The sequence below is a fragment of the Carcharodon carcharias genome, chromosome 3 (genome assembly GCF_017639515.1).
Source record: "Carcharodon carcharias isolate sCarCar2 chromosome 3, sCarCar2.pri, whole genome shotgun sequence".
NCBI lineage: Eukaryota > Metazoa > Chordata > Chondrichthyes > Lamniformes > Lamnidae > Carcharodon > Carcharodon carcharias.
Window position 1 is genome coordinate 27,454,245 of NC_054469.1, and position 20,388 is coordinate 27,474,632.

Below are 20,388 nucleotides of genomic sequence, written 5' to 3' on the forward strand. Positions count from 1 at the left end.
TCGAAGTTTACCATTTATGCTTCCCTTTCAGTTTCCATTTTCAGTTCAGTTTCTGTTTTGAGGTAGGGTTTGCCTCAAAAAACATGCAAACTTTGAATTTAATGACACAGATTCCCTCACAATACGCATTGCAAGACTGGTGATGTAACCATTCTGACAATTTTCAAGGACCCATTCCAATGCATGCTTCTCCAGGTCAGGTCAATGGCTGGTCCCTGTTCTCCTGTCGCATTTTGTCTTGGGCATCTTCTCCAAGGCAGATTCCTCCTCCTTCCATCTCACACCAGTTTTTCACATCACCAAATTCCCTCACTACATCAGTTATTTGGCGAATTAAATGTTAAGACTTTTAGCTTAAAACCAGCTCGTACTTCATTCTTTTTGATGGAGGACTTATTTCAGTTCATTGCTCGTCATGCGCTGTGTGGGCGTCTTAAATTCCCATGCATCTTCTTGGCAGCACAGTCTGCTTGACCCAATGCACTGACTTATAAGGTGAGTAAAACATATATTTCTGAAGTGAAAAATTGAGACCCATTCCTAAGGTGCAGGTAGCATTTCTTAGCAGAAAAGGAAGATCAATATATATGCTGAGTGTAGTCCTAAATGTGATTTTCAGCACCGAACAAAATGAGATAATCTTATATGCTGGTTCGACTTATATGTCACTTCAATGGTACTCTATAATGCAAATTTAGGGAGAGGCGCCGACATAGTGCTATTGTTACTGGACTAGTATTCTAGAGACCTGGGGTAATGTTCTGGGGCTCCGGTTCGAATGCCGCCACAGCAGATGGTAGAATTTGAATTCAATAGAAATCTGGAATTAAAAGATTTATGATGACCATTGCTGATTGTTGTGAAAACCCATTTGGTTTACTAATGTCCTTTAGGAAAGGAAATCTGCCATCCTTAGCTGGTCTGGCCAACATGTGACTCCAGACCCACAGCAATGTGGCTGACTCTTAAATGCCGTCTGAACAAGGGCAATTAATGACGGGCAATAAATACAGGCTTAGCCAGTGATGCCCACATCCCATGAACGAATAAAAAAAATCTATTACTAAAACTACACAATAATTTTGATATCAATTTTCATCAGTGGTTAGAAGAAATTAACTAAAATTTTGCACTTGAATGTATTAACTGCAACAATAAAAGTTGACAAACCCTTCCCAGGGTACCCGATCATTCAACTCCTGTCCTAATCTTTGAAAATACACGTCCCAATTTCAATAACGTTCTGCAACTTTGCTAAAATTATACTGCTAGCATATTGCTAGCTATTGCAGATCAAACAAAATGCAAATATTTTTGAAAGGAACAGTGAAAGGACCAAGACAGCGGACAGTGGAATAATTAACAAGTAAATTTTTACTGTTTACATGAAAACAACATATAATTTGCAGCTCCTGAATAGCGATTCCACCAGCACTATCTACTTCCATCCCAAATTGCAGTTCTTTCCCTCTACACTTCAATTTTTTAAATTTCCAACGTTTCCTCTTCACTTGAATTATTTTTTTATAAATTTCTAAGTACTTATTTAATTCCCTTTTAAATGACTTGGCATCAATTGCTGCTAATGGCAAAGTATTAACATCTTTATAATCTGCTGTGTGAAAAAAGCCTACCAGCCTTCTAAAGCAGTTGTCATAGCAGTGCAATGAAATATTGGCGCACAACACCAGAGTCGTGGGATGCAAGTTCAGCTCCCTCCTCCACACTGGTTAATTTCTAACGTCAGTTTATCATGGTAAGGTGCTGATAGGAAGCATGACACTTCCTGATAAAATGGTGGGAAGGGAAACCGAAATCAATAGCTTGTAGTTTGTAGTGTTCCATGGGATTATCCAGGCTTGACCAAATGCTGCTTCAAGGTTTAAAAGTGTTTGCTGTAAAAAAAAACACAAGAGTGGATGTAGCAAGGAATGTGACCTTTGGGTCAAACCAGGAAGTTGATGACTGAACTATGGGTCAGGCCATGATAAGCTAAGGAATGTGACCTTCAGGGCCAGGCTAAGATATGCAGATGACTGGACAATGTAGTAAATCGTCAGCATGGATAAGGTAAAGTTCATGATTCACTAAACTATGGGCATTGTTTGAGATCAAGGTCAGGTCATTCCGTGAATATTTTGTGAACTCATCTGTAATTGCATACTAGACGTACAAGATAAGAACAATGTGAGTTAGTGATAAAGTATCACAAAGGTGGTATAAATACATGACAGAAACTGTGTACCTTTGAGTAGCCTCTTCAAGCAATCTGAGAGTGCTATGCCTTGTATGCATGCTTGTATTGAATAAACTGCTGCTTGATTCACCTAGAGCTGACTCTGTGCCGAGTGTCTTTAGATGCTCCACAACAATTAGTGCTGCGAGCAGGGACTCCACTAGCAACTGAGGAACCAGTCAGTTGGGCATACCAGGCGGATGAGTACCTTTTACCACCCATAGTTAGGGTCCGAGTCTGGTGATCATGCGTTATAATTCACAGGGACTCAAACCCAAAATGAGGAAGCAGGAGCTGTGCAGTTAGCCATTAGTAGGTAGGTTAGAACCGTTCCTAAGTGACAGGCCATGTAGTGCTGCACCAGGCGATGGGCAGGTCAGAGCCGCCAGAATGCAGGCCAGAGGTGAGGTACCATTAGCCACCAGTAGGCAGGTCAGAACCATCCCGAGACGACAGGCTAGGTACAGTCGCACCACGGGATAGGCAGATCAAAACTGCTGGAATTCAAGCCAGAGATGAGGTACCATATACCCATGTCCAACTAATCAAGAATGAGTGGGGACCAGAAGGATCGATAACCAAACTTATAACAGATAATATGAGAAATTAATAAAGATGATGAGAAAGGAAGAATAGAAGCCAGAAGACCCCCCCCCCCCCCACCCCCCAACTGCCTGGCTAAGCAGAAAGAATCATGGGAGCCCAGACAAGGACAAAGAGGAAAGCAGCCTGATTATAATTATCAACAGCTACTTAGGACTCGGTAAATACCTAAAACGGGTGTTACAGTTTAAGTGCTTTTAACTTTAAACTGACTAGTTTTGGGGCTGTAGTTTTTTTGTGTATCCACAGAGAAGGCGAGAGAAATAAAGTAAACTTTGAAGTTAAAGATAATGGTTAGAGTAGGTTAAGTTGGAAATAGCCCACAAGTTTTGCTGTATGTGAAATGAAAAAGGGAACTTGTGCATGTGTCAGCTGCAGGAATATTTGTAATTCTTGCGTCTATTTCCTTTGTGCGTTTGTAAGACAGTGAGCACATGTTTGTCACTGACTTTAAAGGTTGATTAACTCTTTGTGGTCTGCTTCTGTATGTTGTTTCCAGTTGTTGGTTAAGGAGCGAATGCAATTGTTTTTTGAGAGAGGGAGAGAGAGAGATGGGACTCCTCTCGGGGGTGAGTGAGCAAAGGCAGTTAAGGCCAATGTGGCTATGATCGTAAGATCTGTCACTTTGATTGTTCTGTAAGTGAATTCTCAAAGACTCCCTTTGTCTCCCCAATGCTTTGTGAGGTTTCTTCAAAGTTTACTTTATTTCCCACCTGGCTATAAACACAGAAATTCATGAAATAATGCAGTCTTCAGGAGAAACCCGTTTTCATTACCATCATGCAAACAAATGCACAAGATTTAAATTCAGCAATACACTTCATACTGTGCCACTGATTTAACTGGTAATTTGCCAAGCTTGGCAGATAGCTTGGGAGGGACCAATTTTTAAAAAAATTCTTTCATGGGAATTGGGCATCGCAAAGCCAGCATTTCTTGCCGAATCCTAATAGCCCTTGGCTTGCTAGGCCATTTCAGAAGGCAGTTAAGAGTCAATCACATTGCTGTGGATCTGGAGTTACATGTAAGCCAGGCCAGGAGGAGATTTTTTTCTTCCCTCAAGGGGAAATCTCTCATTAGGGATTTTCCAACAATCGATGATAGTAATGGTGACCACAAGCTTCAATTCCAGATTTTATTGAACTCAAATTCCACCAGCTACCATGGTGGGATTTCAGCTTATGTCCCCTAAGCATTAACTTGGGTCTTTGGATTACCAGTTCAATAACATTACCACTACGCCACCGTCTCCCCTATCCAAACTACTTGCCGTACATCAAAAAAAAGGACACATTGCACAACAATAACTTCAAAGCACAGCTGGTTATAAATGGTTTCTGGAAAACAAATCCCAACTAATTTGTATAAAAAGTTGCCAAAAACAAAAGCAAGACAATTATGGGTAAATTAGCCTATTAAAAAACAATCACAGTAATTTTTGGGCACCCTTGATTATTTTAGCAGCTCGTGGAAAAACCTAATGGTGTTGAGTTTCAGTGGACTTCAAATTTGCTGTTGTTTGAACTTTTGCCAACCAATTGACAAATTCCTTTTTTTAAACATGTAATCTAATCATGCACAAATCTAGCAAGGTAATACTTAAAACCTGAATTTATGGAGAAATTTTCAAAATTGCCCTTCAATTTGTAGGAAAATGCCAGAATTTCACCCCTCCATTTCCAACTAAACTACGCAAGAAAATTCTCAAAACATTCCCTCTCCTTTATCACAGGCTTAATAGGGGAGATCAGAGATTTCTGCACTGGCTGGTCTCCCACTTTCTACCCTCTGTAAACTTGAAGTCATCCAAACCTCTGTTGCAAATGTCTTAACTCTTAGTAAATCCCATTCCCCCATCACCCCTGGGCTTGCTGACCTATAATGGGTACTAATTAAGCAATGTCTTGATTTTAAAATTCCTCTATGGCCTTGTCACCCCCCCATCTCTAATTTCCAATCTCTCAATTTTCCAAGATATGTGTTCCTCTAATTCTGGCCTTTTGTGCCTTCCCAACCATAATTATTCCATCATGGGTAGCCGTGCCTTCAGTTGCCTGGGCTCCAAGCTCCAGAATTCCATCCCTACACCTCTCCGCCTCTTTACCTTGCTTTCCTCCTTTAAGGCACATCTTAAAACCTACTTTTTTGATCAAGCTTTTGGTCAACTGACCCAGTATCTCCTTACATGGCTCAGTGTCATCCTTTGTTTTATAATGCTCCTGTGAAGCTCTTTGGGATGTTTTATATTAAAAGCTCTATATATAGAAATAAATTGTTGTACTTGTTGAATTTGTAATCTGAATACCATTGGGGCTCTTTCCACCAAAACATTGCTCTAAAAAGGTGCTTGCCATTTGACTCAATTCTAGTTGCAATTCCTTTTTATTCAGGGAATAACTTTGGTATCAGTTTGGACGTCAACACACGTACGTTTAAATTAACTAAAAATTTTTATTGGATTAATACACAGCAACCAAACATCAATGAAGCTTGACTTTTTAAAAAATTCGCCAGCAACAAAATTACAGCAACCAAAAAATGTGCCTTTAATCACTCACATACCTGAAAATCGCTAGCAAAAGTGTATTCAGGATGCTGAAAAGCTATGGCAGTCATTCAATTATCAACCCATGGTTAAATTACTTCTCTCATGGTTCATTACACCTTTTTAAAAACGACACCTACACATTTAACCTCAACATGGCATTGTTGATAGCATTTTTCATTTCATAAAAGGCACACAAACTCTGTCAACTGCTAAAGCTGCACTTTTTTTTATAAAAGCATCCATTTCTTTTCTTTAAGTTAACATTAAATTTAGAGCGAAAACAACATGGTAATCCCTATTCTTCCATTTTCATGGACTTTTAGTCCATCGTTAAATGACCTTAAGTATAGGTACTCATTCAGAGCACTTTGAGTATTGAAACCACAACAAAAACACATTTGAGCTAGTGCCTACACCAATGATGATTTATTGGAGGGCTGTTCTGTGCCTAGTGTAACAGGCACTGGTAAGTTTTCTGTTTAATGATTCACTTTCAGCAACTGAGAACTGATGACCTGTGTGCTCCATGCTCTAAGCAAAACAAAAAAATGCTCCTAAAGTTTCAATACCCATGTTAGCAAGCACTGTCTAGCTTCAACCACAGCTGAACTTTGCAACTGGCTAGAATTTCCTGTAAAAATGTGATGATGACTACCCTTATAAAAGGAAGCTCGTGGTGAGGAGACACACTAAGAATTACAAATCACTGTTCCACCGGTATTATCACAAAAATAGCATCTTACCCTTAGCCACCCTAATTTTCATGAATTTCTGTATTCGCACATTAATTGACCATGAAACTTTCCACAGAAAGTCAAATCTAGTAACTAACAGTACAAGTATTCTTTTAATTTTGTGATAATTTTTGGATGACGATCAATTGTCCTGTCGCTTCGACAGATGGGTGTTCAAAAAGGAGCCTAGCCATCCACCGTCTTGATCGGTGTGGTCTCAATTGTGATGATAAACCAAATCTTGATTTGCAGATCCGATTGCAAAGATTACATATGAAGTCATTCTTGGAGGGGTTGGTGAAGGCACTGGCTTTGTGGTGTGCTCGTTTGTCCTCTAAAGGCCTGATTCTGTTCTCCTGAGATCGCTTGATGACAAAAATTTCTCCATTTGGATCTGCCCCAGGTTGCTTCTGCCCGCCAATGTATCAGGCCCAGTTTACAGGCTTTGAGATTGACTTTCCGAGTGCCTTTGTATCCAAGTTGAGACATCCAAAGTGCAGATTTCTGTACTCAGTAAAATACCACATTTATAACCAAGAATCCTCTATGTAAACATCATGGTTGACCCAGCAAAGCTGAACTCTGATGAGCATACTCTTAAAAACAGGTTTACGGCAGTTTTCAAGAACCTCAGTGTTAGGGATTTTATCCTGCCACTTGATGTTGCAGATAGATCTTAAGCAGCATAGGTAAAATGCATCTAGCTTCTTTATGGGTCACCGGTAAGTTGTCCACGCCTCACAGCCATAGAAAAAAGTGATGAGAACCACTGCCTGGTAGACATGGATCTTTGTCAACGCAAACCTCATGTTCTCTCTAAAGCTGTGGGCGAGTCTGCCAAATGCCAAGCTTGCTTTTGCCAGGCAATGGATGATTACATCATCTAATGTGGTGTTGTTTGAGAGGATGCTTCTAAGATAGCAGAACTTCTGAACTGAGTAGGGAGGTGTATTGTTCATTGTGTCTATGGGGTCTTGGATTTTTTGGCTAGAGGTTGGTACAACTCTCCTTTTCAGTCATATTTAAGGCCAAAACATTGAGGCTTGAGAAAAGTGGTCAACAAGTTGCTGGATGTCCTCCGGAGTGTGTGTTATGAGAACAGTCATTGTAAAACAGAGTTCACTTAGTAGCTGTTCTAGAATGTGTGTGAGAACCTTGAGCCATCACAGATTGAACAGGCAGGCATCTGTCCTGAACTGAATGTGTACTCCTATGTCGAGATCTTTGAAAGGATATGACTGAAAAGTAGATGGCAAGCAGAACTGAAGCTTTTCCGCTGTCTTGCTTGGTGTGACTATTGACAGGAAAGGCACCATTCTCCATCACACTCGTCATCGTGCGGTCATGAAATGACCAGATGACCCTGATCGTCTTTACAGGGCAACCATATTTGTACAGCATCTTCCACAGGCCTCAATGGATTACTGTGTCGAAGACCTTGGTCAGGTCAATGAACATGTCAACGAACAGGTCCTTGTTCTGTTTGCAGGACTTGTCTTGAATTTGACATGCTGCAAAGATCACGTTGCCCGTTCCTTGTCTAGTACAAAAACCACACTGCGATTCTGGGTACACCGAGTCTGTAAGATGAGTAACAATCCCATTGAGAATAACTCTTGCAAGAATTTTTCCAGCTGTGGAGAGAAGTGAAATACCGCAATGAATATCACAGACAGACTTGCTTCCCTTCTATTTGTACAGTTGGGTAATGGAAGCATCTTTGCAATCTTGGGGCACAACGCCCTGGTTCCAGATTAATCTCTTCTGACTAATGAGTTTCCTAACCACGTGAGATCCTTTGTATTTGAATCCTGCAGGTGGAACGTCATCAACTCCGAGAGACTCACCCACAAATAGATGCTTAAGAGCCTTAGTAACTTTGGTTTGAAATGGACCAAGGGCAAGCTTGTCCAGAACACAATGTTGCGGAAGTGATTCAATGACATTGTAGCACACTGTGGATTCTTGGTTCAAGAGATTGTTGAAGTGCTCTGCCCAATGAGAGAGTCTCATATCTGTTCTTTAGGTGCTGATTGCTGTCTGCTGAGTGGAAGGGTGTCATACCATTGGTTTTGGGCCAGGGATAGATCAGAGGTTGTACTCATCAGCAGCTTCCTGAACTCGGCAGCCTTGCTCTCCCACCACTGGTTCTTTATCTTTCAGTTTGGTCTTTAATGTGTGTTTTGCTTGATGGTATCTGGCTTTTCTTGCTAGTGATTTTTTGTAAGGTATGTAGGACCCTTGGGCGTTGTGCACATCATCTCGTAGCTTGGTATAACATGTTCCACAAGTGCAGCTGAAAAGATGCAGGCATAGATTCTGGAGTTGTCCTTCTGCTGGGTGAGCTGCTAAACAAGTTGGTGAGCCTCACCTGCCCTTTCTACATCATCATCCAGTCCGTTACCACTGTGTTCTTCCGCACTGTCACCCAAAGAAGATTTTATTATTTGGCCCAAAGCTGGGGGTTTAAAATCCAAGTTTTCCTTCCCCTAGGTTAGCTGCCCTCCAAGGTTGACATTCCCACCTGCCCAGATAATGACTGCAAATCAACTTCTCTGGTCCAGAAAGAGAATAATTGTGTGGAGTCTCATTTCTACAGATAGTGAAATGTTGGGGATTTTTTAAATGAAAAATTTATTATAATTCTTATTTTTCCTTAGTCTTTTTTCTTTTTTAATGTGATCCTTCTTTCCCTCTGTATTTCCTTTCTGTACCAGGCTTGACACTGAATTCACACGCTCTAAATCATCATTTTTCATTTATCTCTCAAGCCTCAAATCTCAATGGTTCTATCATCCGCAGAGGTCCCAGATTCCTTGTTCTTTCCCACATTATCAACTCTCGATTTCAGCAACTTATGGGACAAAACATGGTTTTAAATGAAGAATGCAGGATCAAGTCCAATTAACCACACACACCATGAAATACCCTGTCCAGTTATTCTGGCTCATAATCCAAAATCTTCTCTAGCTAGAATGTTTTTTCATAGAGCAACATTCTAGTTCTTGAACCCAGACTAGCTTTCTTCAATCAACACCATCACTATGCATTCTTTCGCAGAGCTATATGTATAATAACATTTTAAAATTCTTTGTGCCATACACAGACATTTAAAAATATTTACTAAGAGCATGGGAAAAATTAAATTGTCTAATATCTGATCTTCATTCACAAAATCGACAAATGTAGATTTGTAGAAGTATACTTGGAATCAGTTGACCTATGTGTGCACACTTCATAAGCGTATCATGCAATAAAAAAAAATAAAACCACCATTAATATTTCCATCATATGTCAGTTTTACATAGCTACCAACAACTTGCTTGGAACAAATTCTCAAATGTTGCAGTTCCTCGGCCAACGCTTACATCTTCGGTACACCCTGTCCCAAATAGAACAGCGAGGCACTTTACTGCCGGACAGCACAGGTGGGAGGTTTTCATTTCGAAAAATCTCACTGAGCACACAGTTGCACGAACATGGACAAAAACAAGTGAGTAAGATCAGAGGGAGATGAGGGTTATAAATGTCCCTCTAACCAGATGTGAGGAAGTACATAAGAATATCCAGGGGAGTGCATAAGAATATCCAGGGGAGAAGGGAACTTGCCGTTTCCCTGGCAGTGTCTACTCTTGATCGGGTTTTTTTCTTGTTATAGTCAGTCATAGAAATTTATAGACTGATTCTTTTATTTATACTGAAACATCCTCTTGGAAACCTGGGTGCTGGGTTACAGTGCCACCTCAAGTCTGTCCCACTAGTTCTCTCCGAATGAGCTAATAATCTTAAACTCTTTCTCTTGGTCAGTCGCCTTTAATATTCCTTTTATAAAAAAATAAATATAACTACAAAGTCAAGTGTTTCATTTGCTTTTTATTTACATCACTAGTACCCTTAACAAATTTTGTCCCTGAGCTCTTCTACACCATTGGAAATTTTGCTATTCCATGTGTACTGCCTTTCTCTTGTCTCCAATGTATTTTTTTTTAAATCCTCAATTTCCAATAATCTCCCCATCCCACCAAAGACATTGATTTCTTGCTAGTGTACAGTTCCTGGTGCCAGTTCTCTCAGAGAACATTTCCTTAAACAGATGACACTCTTAGTCAAATTTATTCCAATAAGAATGAGTTCATAGCCAAGCCTTACAGTACACTCAGTCAATGCCCACATGCATTCATATATTCGAAAGGGTTCACTGGATAGTGATCAAGAGTGGAAGCTCTGGCTACTTTGTTCCCCACTTAGCCTAAGACACAAATGCCAGGTAAGAAATCAACTTAGTGCAAACCAAAAATCAAATCTCGGATCATGATGGTATACATGACTCAGTCTTAACCGGTTGCTGCTTCACAGAGTCACATGCACTAATTTTACATTGCAGTCCATGTTTTTGTATGGAAGTGTCATATGGGGAGCAGGCATTCCTTAGAGTGAAGATAAGGAATTCTCCCATCTATCCCACTCCTCAGACAATTCTTACAATGTTCTTAGGATGACACGTGATTCCACAAATGTAGAGCTTCCGGTTTTAACTGCTAACATAAGCTGCAAGGCCAAGCATTTGTCCATGAGAAGCGGACCAGCAGGTGAGTGAATAAAAGTAATCACAATGGAGTAAAACTTTGCATTTCATTTGTTTAAAAAAGCTAATTCCTGCAAATGCTGTATTATTTCCAAAAACAGCACAAATTCCAGCAGAAAGCTGCAGCAACAGAAAATGTCCTTCAAGAAGTTTTCTAAGCAACGGATTTTGTAGGAATATTTGTTGATTTTCAGCATTGGAGCAATGAGCCAAATCCAGTGCCTTTCATCTTTTCATGGATTGCATTTTGTTCATAAAAGCAAGCAGTTCAGAAACTCTGAAGAACAAAAATCACTCAAGTGGTCACACAGATTGTTAATGAATTGAAAGCAGGTCGACAAGAGGGTAGGGAGGGTTGGTAGGAGACAGAGAGTTTACAGAGTAACAGGTTCCAAAGGCAAAAATTAAATTGCAAAATTCTGCCTCATTTGTGTTTAGATTAGCAATCTGCATTAGCATAAAGTTAGTGGATGAACATTTCTAATAAGAACAAGCTTGCATTTGTAAACTACCTTTGACATGCTCAGGATGTCTTTAAGTGCTTCACAGCCTATGAAGTGCTTTTTATTGACATATAGTCACTATTGTAATGTAGGGAAACGTAGTAGCCAAATTTGTGCACTACAAGGTCCCACAAATAGCAATGAGACAAATGACCAAATAATCTGTTGGTTGACAGATGAACATTGGAGAACTCCTCTGGTGATCTTCAAATAGCCATTTTGTTTTTAAAACATCGATCGGAACAGGCAGATGGATCCACAATTTAGCATCTTGTCTAACGGATGGAATCTCACCACTGCAGAAGTGTTGAACTGAAGTGTCAGCCTAGATTAGTTTCTCAACTCCCGAAAACCTCACACATAACAGAATTTTATTCTAGGAAAGAGTTAAAATACCTCAGGCAGAACTGGATCTTTGCCAAATACATCTTACCAAATAAAAGTGATGTGCATTCCTAGTCACTTGCAATGAATCCAATTACCCAAAGCTGCATGCATTACCAGAATAGATGCAATGGACTCGCTTTATCAATTGCGCTTGACACACGGATGAGACTCGGGTGACGAAACCACCTGGAGTGATGGTCTGCTGAACATAGGTGTTTACAAGTAAAATATTTTAATACCACATCTTGAAAACAAATCACAAAATTACTACAGCACAGGAGGTCATTCTGTTGTGTCTATGACAGCTCTCCGAATGAGCAATTCAACTAGTGACATTCCCCCACCTTCTGCCCGTAACTGTGCACATTCTTCCTTTTCAGATAATAATCGAATTCCCTCTTGACTACCTCAATTGAACTTACTAAATACAACAGCACATCTGACTTCCTGCTTCGATATGTACACAACCACAAGACATTGAACATGCCAAATTTAAGTACTGTTCCTGTTAACTATCTGTAGGGCTAACAATACTTAAGTATCAGGAATATAGAAAATGTATTAGGGAACTGAGGGAAATTTAGAGGATCTAAAAAAAGAAACTAAAACATGCATTTAAATAGAGTCTTGCAACAATTTTTCAAACCACCTCCAATATGCTAATTCTGCAGTGGGACTGGAGACAAGCATATATGCAACACCCTTCCTTGTACAGGGTGAGACAAAATGATAAACTAGGTAACTATAAATAGCTTGCCCAACACCAGCTGTGGGCAAATTCTTGTAACCCATAATTCAAGATAAAATTAGGTGGTGTTCAGAGAGACACGGGTTAATCATGAATTTGTTAAATTCAACTCCTCTTTGATAAATAATAGGTTTTTAATAGTTTGTTTTAAAAAGGGAGCTAGATATATACATAGATAAAAACAAAAAAACTGCGGATGCTGGAAATCTGTTTTAGATATATACATATATGGGTATGGAAAACGCCATCTTGAAATTAGATGACAACACCAAGTACAAAGTTTAGTAAGCCATGACAGGTTTGTCGAAAACTTCAGACCTAACAACAGATGGGCAGATAGGTGGTAAGGAAATCTCACAGGGATACGGGAGAGAAGAACAGAAACAGGAGTATGAATATAATGGAAAGACCCTGAAGGGTGTGAATGAACAGAATATTAATCAACTGCTGAGGTAGATAAAGTCACTGGAGAAAAAAATATACAAATTGTATGTTGAAATGAAATAATTGTCAAATCTATAGGTCTCACTTGGAGTTTTTTTTTATTTTTTGTTTATCTTAAGACATGGAAAGAGAGGTAAGGTTGCATTTAATGGTGGACTGTCTTCTTGGTGATCTCCACGATGCATCTTGAAGATCATTGTTACTTGTCATTGTTTGCAATAAAAGCTGCAGGCCGAAGATCTGCCACCTAAGGTGGCTTGGTAACCTCCTGCAGTGTATCCACTGGATATTATATTGTGGTATCATAGTCACTGGTGGCATTACTTTAGAACTCTTCCAACCCTATATCTCAATATCTGCTATTTGACTAATCCAGCTAAAGCACACAACCAAAACAAAGGAACTGCCTGTTAATCTAGCAGCATTTTCTTCGGCAAACTCCCATAGATAAGAGTTTGCAATATCAGTTCAACATTTTGCATGAAAGTAGCTCAATGGCCAGAATTTCTACTTTTTCTATTAGATGCTATTAATCTATCATCCTCCTTGCATTTCTAAACAAGCATTTCAAAAATTGCACTCAGTCAATTTTATGTATTTTAAAAGGTGATAGTTTGGAAAATTTGAGTGTTCAACTCAAGAACAGAGTCAGCTACTTGAATTGTCAATGTCACCAAGGAGACGATAGAAGTTTTGAATGATGTCTTATTAAATACACAAAGATTCTTTAATGGATTTTCCTAGCAACATCAAGTGTTATCTTTGGATCTGGAACACATAGGTAAGGATATTCTCATAATATACACAAATCCGAGATCAAAGAAAAGCACATTTCACTTTATTTCTCCCACAAAAAAAATCAACAAATTAATTTTACTTTTAAATTAAATTTAAGGCAGATCTGGTTATAAAACAATGCAGGAGCATTGAGTAACTGCTTTAACTGAAGCCAAAATAAAATACATAGAAATGTATTCCAAATTTGACGCGAGAGACTTTTTAGCATTAATTAACACTTTACTTATACACTCCCTCCCATCCCACCTTTTTTTTTCCAAGGCCACAGAACAGTCCACAACCAACACAAATGCAGTTCAGTCAACACAAGGTACTTTGCAGTGGCTACAGCCAAGACCATTAGTTCCCTTTCTCTCAGAGAGGGATTTTTTTTTTTTGCAAAAATATACTTTATTCATAAATCTTCAACAACATTTCAAACCATTTCAAAATCACCATCACAAAAATACACAAAACCTATCTCTCAGAGAGGGATCTCCTGTCATGTGATCAATTTATTATGACTAAGGAATGATTCAAAGTATATTATCTATTTATATAATAGTTCTGTACCAAGGGAACCTCCTTGCACTTGTTACATTTTTTGGAAAATCAACTGATATTCTCCTAATGCTAATATTTTATATAAGCTGGTGCTGTATTTTCTTCCCAACCCACCAAAACAACGTACAGCAGGATAAACCTGGGGAGTAAGGACAACCTCGTACCCTTAACATCAACACCAATAGTTTGTATTTACATAGCACCTATAATGTAGTAAAATATCCCAGGAACTGTATCAAACAAAATTTTACACCAAGCTGCAGAAGATAATATTAGGACGAATTCACAATATAGTTACAGCGCAGAAAGAGACCATTCAGTCCATTGTGTCTGCCCTGGCTCGCCAAATGAGAATTTCACCTAGTGCCATTCTCCTGCCTTGTCAAGAAGATATAATAATGTCTATAATGTTATTTGAAATTATTTTAAAATAGAGTTCTAGCGCTGTCTGTGTCGATGCGTGTGTGTCTTAATTGGATGAAAGCCAGCTGGTCTAGAGACTTCGATGTGTAGAAGTAGGTTTAAAATGTTAATTAGGTAAACATAGGGAAGTTACAAGGTGAAGAGAAGAGGAGGCAATTTGCATTTTTAAATAAACCATTCAAAAGAATGGGTGAAATATAACACCTAGCCAGAAGAAGCCAAGCAATGTGTTTATTTTTTCGAAAGCTTACTATTAAAATTGATGCTATGAAAGAGGTTTTATTGTTAGAAGAGGTAAAGTTCAAAAAGCCTAGTAATACAATGAGAATTTGGATTTAATGAGGAAAATGTGTATAAAGGAAAAGGTGGTTGTTGGTAAAAGAAGAGGGATTTTAAGATCTAAAGCCTTCAGCCTGGAAGCCTCAAGCTGCTGTCTGCAAGGAGCCAGAGCTGAAAGAAACCTATTTTGAAAGTGACTGTCCAGAGTACACTTTGCCAGGGGTCCATTTAAATCTGTGTGTTTTACTGTTATCTTAATGGGGGTGTAACTGAGAATCAGATTAATTGGGGGATTTTTTTTTAAGAAGTTATTATCGTAGTAATTTGTAGGCATATGTATGTGCTTACAATTTTTTAATTAATAAATTGTTAATTTAGTTTTATAAAAACCTCTTGAGACTCAGTGGTCTTATTATAACTGAATTCAAAGCCTGCATCTTGAAACGTACAAATTTCAAAAACTGATTATGACAGTTGTTTCATGTTTCCCTCTGGCATTTGAACAACTCAGCATTCACCATCGCCTGTCATACTATGCCTTCTCTCCGTAACCCTGCACATTGTTTCTTTTCAAATAATCACTGAATTTCCTTTTGAATGCCTTGATTGAAACTGCCTCCACCACAACCGAGCAGTGCATTCCAGACCATAACCACTCGCTGTGTGAAAAAGTTTTACTTTACTCCTGACTTCACCCATCTCTGTGCACAAACTTAGTGTTGTTTTCTACATTGAGCTTAGCTTCAATTCTCATTTTATTTGTCACCAGGGCTGCTTACTTCTAATGCCTGCCTCTAATTTTAACACTTGCACCACTATTGAAACCCTTGTTAACATTTCTGTTGCCTGTGCAACTTCTCCAACCACCACCTTCATAACTCAAACTCCAACCCATCAAAAAACAATGCTGTCAATAATAATAAAAACAAAAAAACTGCGGATGCTGGAAATCCAAAACAAAAACAGAATTACCTGGAAAAACTCAGCAGGTCTGGCAGCATCGGCGGAGAAGAAAAGAGTTGACGTTTCGAGTCCTCATGACCCTTCGACAGAACTTGAGTTTGAGTCCAAGAAAGAGTTGAAATATAAGCTGGTTTAAGGTGTGTGTGTGGGGGGCAGAGAGATAGAGAGACAGAGAGGTGGAGGGGGGGGGGTGTGGTTGTAGGGACAAATAAGCAGTGATAGAAGCAGATCATCAAAAGATGTCAACGACAATAGTACAATAGAGCACATAGGTGTTAAAGTTAAAGTTGGTGATATTATCTAAACGAATGTGCTAATTAAGAATGGATGGTAGGGCACTCAAGGTATAGCTCTAGTGGGGTTTTTTTTTATTTTTTTTTTATAATGGAAATAGGTGGGAAAAGGAAAATCTTTATAATTTATTGGAAAAAAAAGGGAAGGGGGAAACAGAAAGGGAGTGGGGATGGGGGAGGGAGCTCACGACCTAAAGTTGTTGAATTCAATATTCAGTCCGGAAGGCTGTAAAGTCCCTAGTCGGAAGATGAGGTGTTGTTCCTCCAGTTTGCGTTGGGCTTCACTGGAACAATGCAGCAAGCCAAGGACAGACATGTGGGCAAGAGAGCAGGGTGGAGTGTTAAAATGGCAAGCGACAGGGAGGTTTGGGTCATTCTTGCGGACAGACCGCAGGTGTTCTGCAAAGCGGTCGCCCAGTTTACGTTTGGTCTCTCCAATGTAGAGGAGACCACATTGGGAGCAACGAATGCAGTAGACTAAGTTGGGGGAAATGCAAGTGAAATGCTGCTTCACTTGAAAGGAGTGTTTGGGTCCTTGGATGGTGAGGAGAGAGGAAGTGAAGGGGCAGGTGTTGCATCTTTTGCGTGGGCATGGGGTTGTGCAATAGGAGGGGGCTGAGGAGTAGGGGGTGATGGAGGAGTGGACCAGGGTGTCCTGGAGGGAGCGATCCCTACGGAATGCCGATAAGGGGGGTGAATGGAAGATGTGTTTGGTGGTGGCATCATGCTGGAGTTGGCGGAAATGGCGGAGGATGATCCTTTGAATGCGGAGGCTGGTGGGGTGATAAGTGAGGACAAGGGGGACCCTATCATGTTTCTGGGAGGGAGGGGAAGGCGTGAGGGCGGATGCGCGGGAGATGGGCCGGACACGGTTGAAGGCCCTGTCAACGACCGTGGGTGGAAAACCTCAGTTAAGGAAGAAGGAGGACATGTCAGAGGAACTGTTTTTGAATGTAGCATCATCGGAACAGATGCGACGGAGGCGAAGGAACTGAGAGAATGGGATGGAGTCCTTACAGGAAGCGGGATGTGAGGAGCTGTAGTCGAGATAGCTGTGGGAGTCGGTGGGTTTGTAATGGATATTGGTGGACAGTCTATCACCAGAGATTGAGACAGAGAGGTCAAGGAAGGGAAGGGAAGTGTCAGAGATGGACCACGTGAAAATGATGGAGGGGTGGAGATTGGAAGCAAAATTAATAAATTTTTCCAAGTCCCGACGAGAGCATGAAGTGGCACCGAAGTAATCATCGATGTACCGGAGAAAGAGTTGTGGAAGGGGGCCGGAGTAGGACTGCAACAAGGAATGTTCCACATACCCCATAAAGAGACAGGCATAGCTGGGGCCCATGCGGGTACCCATAGCCACACCTTTTATTTGGAGGAAGTGAGAGGAGTTGAAGGAGAAATTGTTCAGCGTGAGAACAAGTTCAGCCAGACGGAGGAGAGTAGTGGTGGATGGGGATTGTTCGGGCCTCTGTTCGAGGAAGAAGCTAAGGGCCCTCAGACCATCCTGGTAGGGGATGGAGGTGTAGAGGGATTGGACATCCATGGTGAAGAGGAGGCAGTTGGGGCCAGGGAACTGGAAATTGTTGATGTGACGTAAGGTGTCAGAGGTATCACGGATATAGGTGGGAAGAGACTGGACAAGGGGAGAGAGAAGGGAGTCAAGATAATGAGAAATGAGTTCTGTGGGGCAGGAGCAAGCTGAGACGATCGGTCTACCGGGGCAGTTCTGTTTGTGGATTTTGGGTGGGAGATAGAAGCGGGCCGTCCGAGGTTGGGCGACTATCAGGTTGGAAGCTGTGGGAGGGAGATCCCCAGAGGAGATGCTGTCAATGATGGTTTGGATTCTTGACAATGCTGTCAAGATACACTGCCTTCCCCACCACCCTTCACAAAATATAAAATATACAAAAATATTCATTTCATTAACAAATTCTTCAAAAGCCAAGTCCATCCAACTTTTTCTTCAGCGTTGTAGTTATGCACTCTTACCTCTGAGTCGAAGGGTTGCCAAGACTCCACTTTACTCCAGACATAAACCCATAATCTAGGTTACATACCAATGTACTAAGTCAGAGTCTGCACTATTAGAGGTGTTTTCTTTCAGATGAGATATTAACCCAAGGTTTCGGCTGCCCTCTTAGAGGGAAAGATGGGAAAGAATCCAAACCACTATTTAAAAGGGAGCAAGGAGTTCTCCACTATTCTGACCAACATTCTTATTATTTATCGTGTTGCTGTTTAAGAGGCTTTTTGGTGAGCAAACTGGCTGCCACATGCACCTACATTAAAACAGTGACTACAATTCAAAAAGTACTTCTTGAGCCATGACATGTTTGAGATGTCCCGAGGATGTGAAAAGGGATGTATAATACCCACTTTCTTTCTTATAGCCATTACCAACCCTATTACTCAAATTGACTGTTTTGTTTCTCCATTCAAGGAGCTTTAGACAAATTATTTCTGCGGCACCTTAAGAATTGGCTTTCCCCTTCCTAACTCTGAGATTCTGCACAAGTTTGAGATTTGCATATGTATGTTGGTTCTAAGATTCCGTACTGGATGTTTTAGTTAAATTTACAACAAACTTATCTCATTCTGTGATATGAATGTAATTTTTGTAAACATGCTACTACAAATCACTCCCTTTTTGATGTATATATACTTCAGAAAATCAGGTTACACCATTGGTGTTTTATTCTATGGTTCAGCTATCCCAAATTTTGGAAATAAAAGCCAAAAATTCTCATATTAGTGACATAACAATTGCTCACTTGACACATGAGGTAGTATAATTTACAGTATTAAAAACACCTCAATGCCCTTCTGCCCTCCTTCCTGCCTCCCAATACACACTAACACAAATACGAATGTTGAGTGTTAATTCCTTGTGCCCTGAAATAAATTGCAATATTTTTACTTATCAGGTGAACAATAATTCCAAGCAGTAGATCCTTGATGAGCTTTACATTCACTCAAAAACTGTGGATGCAATTTTACAAACAGTTTTTGGGAGGCATTCAACATCCTTCAAGTCAAGAGAAAAGCTCTGGCTGCAGGGCTTATCTAGAGAATACTGTTTGCCCATCATCAGTGGTCAAGATGGCAGTGCCAGCGGGAATCCTGCTTGAACCTGCTTAAATGGTGATGGTGCCCCCACAATAGTGTTGATTAGGAAATTCCAGGATTTTATCCAAACAATGATGAAAGAACAGCAGTTGGAAATTCAGTGCCATATAATTTAAAATACATGGCAAGGGACTCTAACTTTCCCATCTTCAAATAATTTCCCAATTTTCGCATAGAAGTTATGTTGGTCTTCACCTCAACTAGTCTCCTTGGCAAAGCTTATCATATTCTAACAACATTAATAAAAATCAGCTCATTCTGTGTTCTCCGTGACAATTCTGAATTGACGCCTTGTCATCCAAAGTAGTCTCGTCTTATTCAGTCTATCAAAACACTGCATTTTTGAAGACATTATAATCAACCACTCCTAACTATCTCTGACCCAATTTGCCCCATATCTCAAGTATCCATTAGACAGGAGAAGGGCAGTGGACAGGAGATAGCTTAAAACATTTGGATGAGGACTGCGTTGTAAGTAAACTCTTTAAATGAGTTTCTCTTTCAGTGAAGAAATTGATATTCTCCAGCTCCAATGCCAAATCCAAATGGCAGATTACAAGCATAAGATGCAGCATATTAAGAGTTTTCAAAGGAAAACATAACTTTAAACTTGAAGTACAGAACAAGTAATTTCTTACCTGTTTCCATTGCATTTTCTGTTGCCTCCAACCCATCCATACTGTCGTCATCTTCAATAACCGTCTTCCCTCTGCTCCGAGACCTGTGATAAAAGCAGGCAAGATTATTTGCCTATCATTATAAAATCGAATGAATCAATCTTGTGGATGATTTTATCATCTGTACATTCATTTATAGAACCCTATACTGGAGATCATTTATATTTAGCTTGCTACCTCTCATTAGAATTTTAAATTGCATCAAACTGCATTGAAGAATAAGGGAAATTTACTGTGAAAAATATGAGCTTACATAATAGTTTTAACCTTTTGGGTATAATTTTTTAAACATTCATTCACAGGATGTGGGGGTCACTGGCTGGGCCAGCATTTATTGCCCATTCCTTGTTGCCCTTGAGGTGGTGGTGGTGAGCTGCCTTCTTGAACCGCTGTAGTCCATATGGTGTAGGTACACCTACGGTGCTATTAGGAAGGGAGTTCCAGGATTTTGACCCAGCGACAGTGAGCAAACGGTGATTATATTTCCAAGTC

General features: G+C 40.0%; 1 protein-coding gene across 10 annotated transcripts in view; it reads right to left on the reverse strand.

Moving 5' to 3' along the window:
* The window catches only part of kmt2ca (lysine (K)-specific methyltransferase 2Ca), a 471,931-nt gene that overhangs the window by 304,477 nt on the left and 147,066 nt on the right, over positions 1-20,388 (reverse strand). For all 10 annotated transcript variants that reach the window (XR_005942627.1, XR_005942628.1, XM_041184363.1 and 7 more), the window contains exon 3: positions 19,858-19,940. Coding sequence is in view for 8 of the 10 variants with exons in the window: in XM_041184363.1 (XP_041040297.1) it covers positions 19,858-19,940 (83 nt within the window). In the remaining 2 variants the exon portion in view is untranslated. The remainder of the gene's footprint in view (positions 1-19,857; positions 19,941-20,388) is intronic.